This window comes from Puma concolor, chromosome E4 (assembly GCF_028749965.1).
Source record: "Puma concolor isolate L17-30 chromosome E4, mPumCon1.1.hap2, whole genome shotgun sequence".
Classification (NCBI taxonomy): domain Eukaryota; kingdom Metazoa; phylum Chordata; class Mammalia; order Carnivora; family Felidae; genus Puma; species Puma concolor.
In genome coordinates this window covers 65,053,021-65,065,828 of record NC_141683.1, presented here as the reverse complement: position 1 = coordinate 65,065,828, position 12,808 = coordinate 65,053,021, and the positions used below count along the sequence as shown (strand labels likewise).

The following is a 12,808-nucleotide window of genomic DNA, read 5'->3' as shown; positions in this document are numbered from 1 at the left end:
ACGGTTTATCATACTGTTCTGTGCTGTTTTACTCCTTCTTTCTGATCACATTTTTGTTTTCTCTCTCTTTGCTTCCGGTTGCCCAGACCATTGCCCAAAGGTTAGTACTCTGCTTTTTTGACATCAGTATCTCAACAGAACTGACCCAATCTCATCTTTTACGAGCACCTCTGCAAACATGATCATCAACTCCACTTCCAGCTTGCACCTGGCTCAGCTGGTAGGTTTCTACAATATGTATAGCTATTAATTTGACTTCTTTTTAACCAGAGACCTGGTTCTTCCCTGACCAGGATGCCTATTTCAATTTCAACCTGGCTCCCGGATGCCTTACTCGTTGCTGTCTACCCTGCCACCCCATCCTAGGCTTCCTAGGGGCGATCTGGACGCTTGCTTTCTGTCTTAAACATGTCCTGTATGTTGCATATTTCCATAAGACAAATCTGAAAAAACCTCTAATACTCCTTACCCCAAAGTAGGACTTGGGGATCAGAGGATGGGGTTAGAGAATAATGTCCAGATAAGCTTGAGGTATTTAAAGAGTTGTGCATGCGAAACCAAGGCCCTTCAGCCTACATTTGAAAGGCATGCTCTACAGCAGGAGTTCATGGATTTTATTGCCTGAACCACCTGATCTCGGTCACAGGACCTGATTTGTTCTCTCAGCAACTCTACCTACAGTCCTTGCTGTCCTTCATCATCAAAGCTTTGTTTTCCAGTCAAATGTGTTCAGAAGCATGGGCCTGCCCTTTATCTTTACTAACCTATCCATTTGTCACACGTGGTTGACTACCCTGCCGCCCCATCCTAGGCTTCCTAGGGGTGAGTCTTTCAGTCAGGACCCACCATCACTCGGTGTCTTAGTCATCGCATCCCTTCTCTTCCGGGGCCCAGTTGACAAAAATCAACAACCATGCTTGGGGTTAAAAATCTGAGTTGACCCGCATGTGGAACGTGAACAGGAACGTTGGTACAGAGTATGGGATGCACGAGAAAGGCTGTTTTCTAGGGCACCCATGCACCCACTGCTGTGGGGCTGACAGTGTTCTCAGGACTGGATACCTAATTAGAGGTATTCTGACATGTAACCCAAATGAAAACAATGAGCGTACTGGTTTTCTTTATTTAATATTATTTTCCAATTTTAGTATATGTGCTGCCAAAGCAAACACTTCACATTATTCTCTCAGGTGCAGAGACAGGGTAGGACTGCTCTTAACTTAGCTCAGAAGTGGACACAGCACATTCCTTCTAACCGGGCAGAACAACGGAACTGAGATAGGAATTCTGAAGGCCGTCAACACAGAAACGTTGGTAGATAATGCATTACATAGTGTGTAGTCATCTCTCCCTGGGGAAATTGATCCTGGGAGGAATCACTAAAGCTTTCTGGGGAATGGCTCACTAGGGTGGCTTCATTGCAGCCAATACAAGCTACCTACAGTGGGGCACAGAGGGTGGCTAGATTTGAACTGCCCGTGTCTTGGGGCATGCCGAGGAGGAAAGAGAAGAAACAAACTGGTAATATTAGATGGCTACTCTGCGACAGGCACCGTTCTGGACACTTTACACAAATGGATCACATTTAATACTCTCAACAGAGTGGATAAATACTGTAAGACCAATTTCCCTTTGGCAAACGAGGCGGCGGCAAATCACTGGTTAGTAGCTTGCCCCAGCCGGCAGGTGGCAAGGCTTGGATCTGAACTCAGGTGAGATTAACCTGTTTTTGTAATGCCTGGGCTGGGCAGCACCCAGTGGTTGGGATCCCTAACAAACCTAGTGAGTAGATAGGAAAAAGGGGTAGAGGAAAGGAGGGTGCTTCTGGAAGGCATCTTGTACGGGACAAGCAGCTGGAGGTGGAGAACAGACCTAGGCTGGGGAAGAAAGAGCTGGCTAGGTTGCGGTTTCGTGCTTCCTGCGAAGATGAAGCTGGGAAGGTGGGGGGATAGGCCGGCCGGGGAGTGGCTGGTGTGCACCTGCAGGAAGTTGCCCGGGGAAGCCGTGTGTCTGTCAGCCGCACTCAAGCTTGGATCACATCTGCCTCTGGTTCAGGGCTCCTTCCAAATTCATGCAAGCTCACTCTTCTGGGAACAGGCTCCTTGTGCTGGGGTCCTGATGGATGGGGGCTGTTATTTCATGTACGTTTGAATTCTTCTTGTAGGGATTCCTCACTGTGTTATGCCTGGTATACAGTAGGTACTCAATATATGTTTCTCTTTTTTTAAATTTAATTTTAAAAAAATTTACATCCAAGTTAGTTAGCATATAGTGCAACAATGATTTCAGGAGTAGATTCCTTAGTGCCCCTGACCCATTTAGCCCATCCCCCCTCCCACAACGCCTCCAGCAACCCTCAGTTTGTTGTCCATATTTATGAGTCTCTTTTGTCCCCCTTTCTGTTTTTACATTATTTTTGTTTCCCTTCCCTTACGTTCATCTGTTTCGTCTCTTAAAGTCCTCATATGAATGAAGTCATAGGATTTTTGTCTTTCTCTGACTGACTAATTTCACTTAGCATAATACCCTCCAGTTCCAGCCATGTAGTTGCAAATGGCAAGATTTCATTCTTTTTGATTGCCGAGTAATAGTCCATTGTATATATATATCACATCTTCTTTATCCATTCATCCATCAATGGACATTTGGGCTCTTTCCATACTCTGGCTCTTGTCGATAGTGCTGCTATAAACATGGGGGTGCATGTGTCCCTTCGAAACAGCACACCTGTATCCCTTGGATAAATGCCTAGTAGTGCAATTGCTGGGTCGTAGCGTAGTTCTATTTTTAGTCTTTTGAGGAACCTCCATACTGTTTTCCAGAGTGGCTGCACCAGCTTGCGTTCCCATCAATATATGTTTCTTGATTATTAATTAGGCTGGGAGGGAATAAAGAGAGGAGGCATCCCTTGGAGTAGAACTGACTCAGAAGAGGTGGGGTGGTGTTGAAGAATTGGTGTTCAGTTTCTTAGTGCTTCTGGTTACCTGAACACGCTGTTGCTATTTCACGGTGCTGTACTTTGGTATATGCGTCTTCCTGGGGTTCCCTTTGCATCCAGACTGCTCAACTTCTACTGATTCTTCAAAGTCCTTTTGGGACACTCAGAATGGCCCACTCTTCTGGGCTATTTGATGACCATGTATCTCACATTCCCTCATGCTGGCTTTTGTTTACGCCTAGGGAAGAGTCTGTCTTTGGTCTTTGTGACAGCGGTGGTAGTTACGTGGTTACACACACATACTGAGACAGAGAAACACAGTCGGTATCTGATACATTTTTTCGAATGAAACAATGGTTCACTTTTTTTGAATAAAGAAATAAATGCAGGGTCAACGTGGACATGACTGGCAGTTTCCTCTGACAAACACACCCAGCTTCTGTTGTTCTCATTAACTTCACTTTTTCCTTTATACAGTTTTATTTGTCTCCATAAACTAATAATTTTACACTTTTATAGGTATTTATATGTCTCACTTTTGACGGCAAACCCACGGAAGGCAGAACTGTGATCCATTCCCAGAGTTTTGTTCCCTGATCTCTTCCCTATGGAGAAATGTTACAAATGTAGGAGGGGAGTGGAGTTGCATAGAGGTATTGTATGGATTATACAGCTCACCACCTTTATTACCATTATTGAGGTAAAGCTTTTGATCTGCGCATGTCACTTACCTTCTGGGATATCGGACATGGTCTTGCTGAGTCACTAGGCCTCATGTGGAGAAGCAGAAGACCCGTGTTCTGGTGTCTAGGAGAAACAGCACGTGCAGGTGATTATAGAATCACAGGGGAGGCGGGCACAATCCCACCTTTCTGGAGACCCTATGAAAAATCCCATGTACACAATGTGACTGAGCCCTGTGAGGAATTCTAAGGCCTAGAAGGAGGTAGTGATAGCAACTGCTCTCTGCTTCTGCTAAGGCAGCTGTGCACCGTGGTCACTCTGGAAAGCCCCTCACACCTCATGGTGGGCTGGCATAGGGTCGGCCCAACGGGAAAGAGAAATGAGAGCTATCAACATTTCAACTCCCTGTTTTATTAACACCCCCAGTCCCTAGAGGAGAGGCTGTGCTGCTGACATCTTGCCCTGCTTCTGATGGTATCAGAAGGCTATAGCTGCTCCATTTGTTCTTCCTCTACCCTCTACAGATCTTTTCCTCCTATTGATAACACTTTGGGAACAATAAAGAGTAAGGTATGAAATCAGTTTCCTGAACCACATTATGCCACATAGTATGATCCGACTGGAAGCAAAAATGAGATCAAATTTCTAGGTGATGAAGTGCATAAGAGTTATTTTGTGCTCAGAGAAACTGGAGAGGGCCAAAAATCACAGAGTTTTTTGGAAGTTTTATTAATATTCTATCCCGTTGGTGCTCAGGTGTTTCCTTTTTGAAACAGCTGGGGAAAAACAAACTAACCACATGCAAAGGTTCTTTTTCTTCCAATATTCATCACATTTTCATATTTATTTATTTATCAAATATTGGGTATAAAATGTAAATTTATAAATAAGTTAGGATACAAATAGCACATTTTTATATTTTTTAAATCACTGTGCCATATTTCATCAATTCTAAGATATATGTTTTTTTCTCATTTAATACCTTTGAAATCAGGAAGCATCTTATACTTTTAACTATGTCACTTATGGTTTGTTTTCCAATGTGATGGAAACGTTGATTTGATAAATACAGTAATATACCATAGATCTGTGAAGAACACTATAACAAATACTGCATCTATAAATTTCTAAGTTTTTTTTTTTTTTTATTTTGAGAGAGAGAAAGAATGTGTGGTGGGGAGGGGCAGAGAGAATCCCAAGCAGGTTCTATGCTGTCAGTGCAGAGCCTGACAAAGGGGCTTGATCTCATGAACCATGAGATCATGACATGAGCCAGGATCAAGAGTTGGATACTTAACCAATTGAGTCACACAGGCACCCCTGCATTTATAATTTTCCATATAATTTTTCTTATAGGTAGATTTTTTTTTTCCTGCCATGGCTGATTTCAAAGCATTAGGTATTTTTTCTCGAGTCTTCGACTGACCTCAAGTATCCTGGACAGTTTGATTTGTATTCTACAGCAACAGAGTTCTGAGTAAATATCCAGAAAAATCAAAATTACCCCAAGAAACACACAACATTAGAAGAATTGAGAGAAAAGTTGGTAGGTGAGGGGGCGAGGGATGAACTGAGCCTCCCTGAGTACTGTCTTTAAAGTAGACTTTTCTCCCTCCCCTTCCTGGTCTCTCTCTACCACTTCGTGCTGTTTTCTTTCCTTAATAGCATTTAAAACTATTTGAAATCATCTTGTTCATTTATTTGATGGTTTGTTCTTTGTCTTTTCCTACAAGAGATATGTCCCATGACACCAGTACCTCCTTTCTTGTTCACCATGTATTTTGAACACCTAGAAAGTGCTTGGCATAGAGTAGGGACTCATACTCACTTGGAGTAGCAGTGCTATTTTTGAAGAGAATATATTGAGTCAGGAATTAATGATGACCATAGAAATGCCTTAAGACTCAATTCTGAGTAGTTGCTTCCTCCGGGAATTATCGTGCTCAGGTCCTACCTATTCCAAGAAGAGTCAACGATGGTGTTTTCTCTGATTCTACTCAAAGACTTTCTGATATTAGAGTTCTAGTCTGCCCAAGGATAGTATGTAAAGACTTTGGGATGGGAATGAATGATAAAACACACTTGAAAATTATTGAATTAAGAAATAGCTTGTTTTTTGCATCTTCAATTGGATGAATGAAAACCTTGATAGGTTTCATTTTGTTACATTTTTATACAGAATAGTAATTTCACATCTCTCCAAACATTTAAAGGAATTTGAAATCTGGATATTTAAAATGATATGAGGCCATTTAAGTAAAAGAACACCTGGAAATCAATACCCTTGATAGCACATTTCATACCGAGTAGGTTCTTTTAAAAGTCATACTTACTGCAATTTGAAGTAATCATCTACTGCCTCATAATTTACATTTTGAAAAAATGTTACTGTCTGGAAAAGAAAATGAGAGTTTATTTAAAACAGGAAAACTGGGAATGGGGGGACAATGAATACTTTCAAGACAGATTTGAAACTTTCTTTAGGTAAGAAAAAATATAATTAGTATTTTTCCAATTTATTTTCTTTTCTAACTCAGAAACTCCAATTATGTACATATTAGACTTCCTTTGTTACCTTTTTCTTATTTTCTCTTTGAATTGCATTTTACCATAGTCCCTTTATTTCGATTGCTTCTCTCTCCCTCTTCATTTACTTTTGTCATTGCAATATTCCTATTTTCATTTTTAATTTTTCATTTCACTCCTGATGTGTGACCAGCCTTCTCCTGTTCCTACTAACCTCATCTCTGGACCTTTTTATTTCTTCTTTGAGGTTTTTAGAATAATTACAGACATAATGTTGTCTGTAATTTTTGAGACTGAGGAGTCATTTGCCTGAAACTTCTTTTCTTGTTTTTGAGTAATTAAAAAAAAAATCTATTTGCCTTGTGTATATGTCCTTGCTATTTTCTTCTACCTGGGGCACGTTTCATCTCAATGTCCAGCATTCCAGAAGGTTTCTATCTTTTCAGGATAAATCCAGTTACGGAACATGTATGATATTAGAGGAAAAAAATTATAGGTTGTATTTTTTTATTTAATTAAAAAAATTTTTTTAACATTTATTTTTGAGAGAGAGAGAGAAAGAGAGAGAGCATGTGAACAGGGAAGGGGCAGAGAGAGGGGAGACAAAGAATCCAAAGCAGGCTCTGGGCTCTGAGCCGTCAGCACAGAGCCCAATGTGGGTCTCAAACTCACAAACCGTGAGATGATAACCTGAGCTGAAGTCAGACACGCAACCGACTGAGCCTCCCAGGCGCCCCATAAGCTGCATATTTTTTTTCAACGTTTTTTTTTTTTTATTTATTTTTGGGACAGAGAGAGACAGAGCATGAACGGGGGAGGGGCAGAGAGAGAGGGAGACACAGAATCGGAAACAGGCTCCAGGCTCTGAGCCATCAGCCCAGAGCCCGACGCGGGGCTCGAACTCCCGGACCGCGAGATCGTGACCTGGCTGAAGTCGGACGCTTAACCGACTGCGCCATCCAGGCGCCCCAAGCTGCATATTTTTAAAGCATGGTAACTATAATCACCATATCCCAAAATTACTTTTTTGGTGGTACTTCTTTGTTTTGTATATATTTATACTATCTTCAGAGATATCAATTTGACTCTGGCTAATCTGGTATGATTAGAACAGAGATGTTGTACCTCTAATACAACCTTTGCAAAAAATCTTAACTTCTGAGACAAAGTTTATTTATCCACATCTTGGATGGTAAGTGGTATTAAACGAAATATGCAATCTCTCGTGATAAAGTTGAAGGCTGTGGAGGTCATCACACTAAAAATAAATCTAGTTCAGGTTCGAGGAAAGGAGCTAGTTGTCAAATTTACACTTGTATTCTGTTGTACACCATACTCTTCTTCATATGTAATGATAAAAATAGCATAATTAGGCTTGAAAATTTTAATATTATCTTTTGTGAAATGTAAGCAGATTCTCCAAGGGTTGCTTATCAATTGTCACTTAAGTGGTGCTCAAACTTGGGTCTGTAACTCAACCAGCATATATGTATATTATTTTGGATCATAATCACTGAAAATATTTACCCAGTGGAACTATTTTAAAAATATATATTTCGTGAATGTGATCATCTGTTTAAAAACCATTTCATTATAAATAATTAGGAAATGATTTGGAGACTTTCATTTCTGCTAGTGGTAGATAGGTTATATGGACAAATTTTTGCTCTTTAAAAAATTTTTTTTTAACATTTATTTCTTATTGAGAGACAGAGATACACAGAGTGTGAGCAGGGGAGGGGCAGAGAGAGGGGGAGACCCAGACTCTGAAGCAGGCTCCAGGCTCTGAGCTGTCAGTACAGAGCCCATCGCGGAGCTTGAACTCACAAATCACAAGATCATGACCTGAGCCGAAGTCAGACACTTAACTGACTGAGCCACCCAGGCACCCCGACAAATTTTTGCTCTTAAAAACACAGATATCACAAAACCTACAAACATCAGCCTTTTGTGAAGTCACCTTTAAAAGTATCCAATAACTGACAAGAGAGTAGAGAACTATTAGCCCAAAGACTGAGGGAAATTAGGAATCTAGAGAATAAAGCAGAACACCAGAGGCCATAATCTATTTCTCCCCTAAAGGCATTTGTCAACATAGTCAGGAGACAGAGAATTCAATATAGAGAATCAAATTGGATATCCTCTCTACATTAACCTGTGTTATCAGAAGATTGTATTCTCAGAGTAAGAGTAAGTCAAGATTAAATTTGGGCCCTCCTTAACCTTCTAGTGACTTCAGTTACTATGTGATCAGAAAAAGCAAGAAAAGGAAAAAAATTTGTCCTAACAATTGGTAGCCTACCTATGGGTAGGTTCTTGTATGGGTGGAATTGTTTGTCCAGAAGACTCAGGATTTAAAGAAGTTTCAAGGGAGTGGTACCCCTAGATAGCAGCAAACACAGATCATCTTAAGATCAAGGCATATTCTTACTCGACCTCAGGGAATTCTTACAGATAGTTTTACAAGTGTAACAGCACAGTCAAAATAACCAAGTGCACAAGGAAATAAGGTGTGCATGAGAATAAACAAACCAGAATAAACAATGATGAGGGAGAAGATATAGATGAAATAACACATACTCAGACTGCAGATATGGAAGTAATAGGTGCAGATTGTAAAACAGATGTGTTTACTAGTCGTGTGGGAATAAGTGACAAGTTGAAAATATCTGTTGTGTAAAAGAAACCATAAACGTGTCAGTGTTTTTTTAAAGGAACAAATAAAACTTCTAGAGATGGAAAATACAAGAGTCAAAATAAACACACAGTGTATAATTTTGGCATCAGATCAGGCATGACAAGAAGAAGGAGTGAAGTGGAAGACAGATCAGAAGAAATGATAACGATGTATCACAGAGAGATAAAAAGATGGACAATAAAGACGAAAGACTCATGGGGAATAGATGGAGGGTTAGCTTTTGTTTCATCAGTGTTTCAGGAGAAAAGACAGGGACAGAGGCAAAGATGACATTTGACAAGATACCTGATGAAGGCAGTGATCCACAGATTCAAGAGGCCCAAGAAGTCCCAAGCAGGATAAACGTAAACATCTACACACGTCAGAGTGAAAGTATAGAATGCAAAGAATAAAATCATAATTCATCAAATCTAGGATGCCACAGGGTATAAGACTCATCCTGATGTCATAGGTGGTAAAAAAAAGTGCCTTAGGCATAAAGAAACTCATTGATAGTAATAACATAATATTAGGAGACTTCAACACCCCACTCACAGCAATGGACAGATCATCTAATCAAAAAATCAACAAGGAAACAATGGCTTTGAATGACACACTGGACCAGATGGACTTAGATATATTCAGAACATCTCATCCTAAAGCAGCAGAATATACATTCTTCTCCAGTGCACATGGAATGTTCTCCAGAATAGACCATATACTGGGACAGCCCTCAGCAAGTACAAAAAGATCGAGATCATACTGTGCATATTTCAAACCACAATGCTATGAAACTTGAAATCAACCACAAGAAAAAATTTGGAAAGGTAACAAGTACTTGGAGACTGAAGAACATCCTCCTAAAGAATGAATGGGTTAACCAACCAGTCAAAGAGGAAAATAAAAAGTATATGGAAGCCAATTAAAATGATAACACCACAACCTAAAACCTCTGGGATGCAGCAAAGGCGGTCACAAGAGGAAAGCATATAGCATTCCAAGCCTTCCTAAAGAAGGAAGAAAGATCTCAGATACATAACCTAACCTTATGCCTTAAGGAGCTGGAAATAGAACAGCAAATAAAACCCAAGACCAGCAGAACACAGGAAATAATAAAGATTAGAGCAGAAATTAATGCTATTGAAACCAAAAAAACAGTAGAACAGATCAATGAAACTAGAAGCTGGTTCTTTGAAATAATTAAAAAAATTGATAAACCACTAGCCAGTTTGATCAAAAAGAAAAAGTAAAGGACCCAAATAAATAAAATCAAGAATGAAAGAAGAGAGATCACAACCAACACAGCAGAAATACAAACAATAATAAGAGAATATTATGAGCAATTATATGCCAATAAAATGGACACTCTGGAAGAAATGGAAAACTTCCTAGAAATGTACACACTACCAAAACTGAAACAGGAAGAAATAGAAAATTAGAACAGACCCATAACCAGTAAGGAAATCAAATTAGTAATCAAAAATCTCCCAAAAAACAAGAGTGCAGGGCCAGATGGCTTTCCACGGGAATTCTACCAAACATTTAAGGAAGAGCTAACACCTATTCTCTTAAAGGTGTTCCAAAAAATTGAAATGGAAGGAAAACTTCTAAACTCATTCTATGAAGCCAGCATTACCTTGATTCCAAAACCAGACAGAGACCCCACTAAAAAAGAGAACTATGGACCAATTTCCCTGATGAACATGGATGCAAAAATCCTCAACAAGATATTAGCCAACCGGCTCCAACAACACACTTAAAAAATTATTCACCACGACTAAGTAGGATTTATACCTGGGATGCAGAGCTGGTTCAATATCTGCAAAACAATGAACATGATTCATCACATCAATAAAAAAGCACAAGAACCATATGATCCTCTCAATAGATGCAGAGAAAGCTTTGACAAAATACAGCATCCTTTCTTGATAAAAACCCTCAAGAAGGTAGGGATAGAAGGATCATACCTCGAGATCATAAAACCCATATATGAATGACCCAACGCTAATATAATCCTCAATGGGGAAAAACTGAGAGCTTTCCCCCTAAGGTCAGGAATAAGACAGAGATGTCCACTCTTGCCACTGTTATTCAACATAGTATTGGAAGTCTTAGCCTTTGCAATCAGACAACATAAAGAAATAAAAGGCATCAAAATTGGCCAGGATGAGTTCAAACTTTCACTCTTTGCAGATGACATGATACTCTATATGGAAATCTTTAGGGTTTCCTAAGATTCCACCAAGAAACTGCTAGAACTGATTCATGAATTCAGCAAAGTTGTAGGATATAGCATCAACGCATAGAAATCGGTTGCATTCCTATACACCAACAATGATGCAATAGAAAGAGAAATCAAAGAATTGATCCCATTTATGGTTGCACCAAAACCCATAAAATACCTAGGAATAAGTCTAACCAAAGAGGTGAAAAATCCATACATTGAAAACTATAGAAAGCTGATGAAAGAAATTGAAGAAGACACACAAAAAAAAAAAAAAATGGAAAAAGATTCCATGTTCTTGGATAGGAAGAACAAATATTGTTAAAATGTCGATACCACCCAAAGCAATCTACATATTCAATGCAATCCCTATCAAAGTAATATGAGCATTCTTCACAGAGCTAGAACAAATAATCCTACAATTTGTATGGAACCAGAAAAGACCCCAAATAGCCAAAGCAATCTTGAAAAAGAAAACCAAAGCAGGAGGCATCACAATCCCGGACTTCAAGCTATACTACAAAGTTGTAATCATCAAGACAGTATGGTACTGGCACAAGAAGAGACACTCAGATCAATGGAACAGAATAGAGAACCCAGAAATGGACCCACAAACATATGGCCAACTAATCTTTGACATAGCAGGAAAGAATATCCAATGGGATAAAGAATCTCTTCAGCAACTGGTGTTGGGAAAATTGGACAGTGACATGCAGAAGAATGAACCTGGACCACTTTCTTACACCATACACAAAAATAAACTCAAAGTGGATGAAAGACCTCAATGTAAGACAGGAAGCCATCAAAATCCTCGAGGACAAAGCAGGCAAAAACCTCTTTGATCTTGGCCACAGCAGCTTCTTACTCAACATGTCTCCAGAGACAAGGGAAACAAAAGCAAAAATGAACTATTGGGACCTCATCAAAATAAAAAGCTTCTGCATAGCGAAGGAAACAATCAGCAAACCAAAAGGCAACCGACAGAATGGGAGAAGATATTTTCAAATGACATATCAGATAAAGGGTTAGTATCCAAAATCTATAAGGAACTTGTCAAACTCAACACCCAAAAAACAAACAATCCAGTGAAGAAATGGGCAATAGACATGAATAGACACTTCTCCAAAGAAGACATCCAGATGACCAACTGACACATGAAAAAATGCTCAACGTCATTCATCATCGGGAAAATACAAATCAAAACCACAATGAGATACCACCTCACACCTGTCAGAATGGCTAACATTAACAACTCAGGCAACAACAGATGTTGGCGAGGATGCAGAGAAAAAGGATCTCTTTTGCACTGTTGGTGGCACTGTAAGCTGGTGCAGCCACTCTGGAAAACAGTATGCAGGTTCCTCAAAAAACTAAAAAGAGAACTACCCTACGACCCAGCAATTGCACTACTAGGCATTTCTCCACGGGATACAGGTGTGCTGTTTCGAAGGGACACATGCATCCCCATGTTTATAGCAGCACTATCCACAATAGCATAGCCAAAGTATGGGAAGAGCCCAAATGTCCATCAATGGATGAATGGATAAAGAAGATGTGGTGGTATATGTATACAATGGAGTCTTGCTTGGCAGTCAAAAAGAATGAAATCTTGCCGTTTGCAATTACGTGGATGGAACTGGAGGGTATTATGCTAAGCGAAATTAGAGAAAGACAAATATCATATGACTTAACTCTTATGAGGACTTTAAGATCCAAAACAGATGAACATAAGGGAAGGGAAGCAAAAATAATATAAAAA

The 12,808-nt window shown here is 39.7% G+C and overlaps 1 protein-coding gene across 3 annotated transcripts in view; it reads right to left on the bottom strand.

Annotated features, from left to right (window-relative positions):
• Positions 1–12,808, bottom strand: part of CATSPERE (catsper channel auxiliary subunit epsilon) — a 201,828-nt gene that overhangs the window by 37,721 nt on the left and 151,299 nt on the right. For all 3 annotated transcript variants that reach the window (XR_015245774.1, XM_086693173.1, XM_086693172.1), the window contains 2 exons: positions 5,956–6,014; positions 3,670–3,745 (listed from right to left, as the gene is read on the bottom strand). Coding sequence is in view for 2 of the 3 variants with exons in the window: in XM_086693173.1 (XP_086549299.1) it covers positions 3,670–3,745; positions 5,956–6,014 (135 nt within the window). In the remaining variant the exon portion in view is untranslated. The remainder of the gene's footprint in view (positions 1–3,669; positions 3,746–5,955; positions 6,015–12,808) is intronic.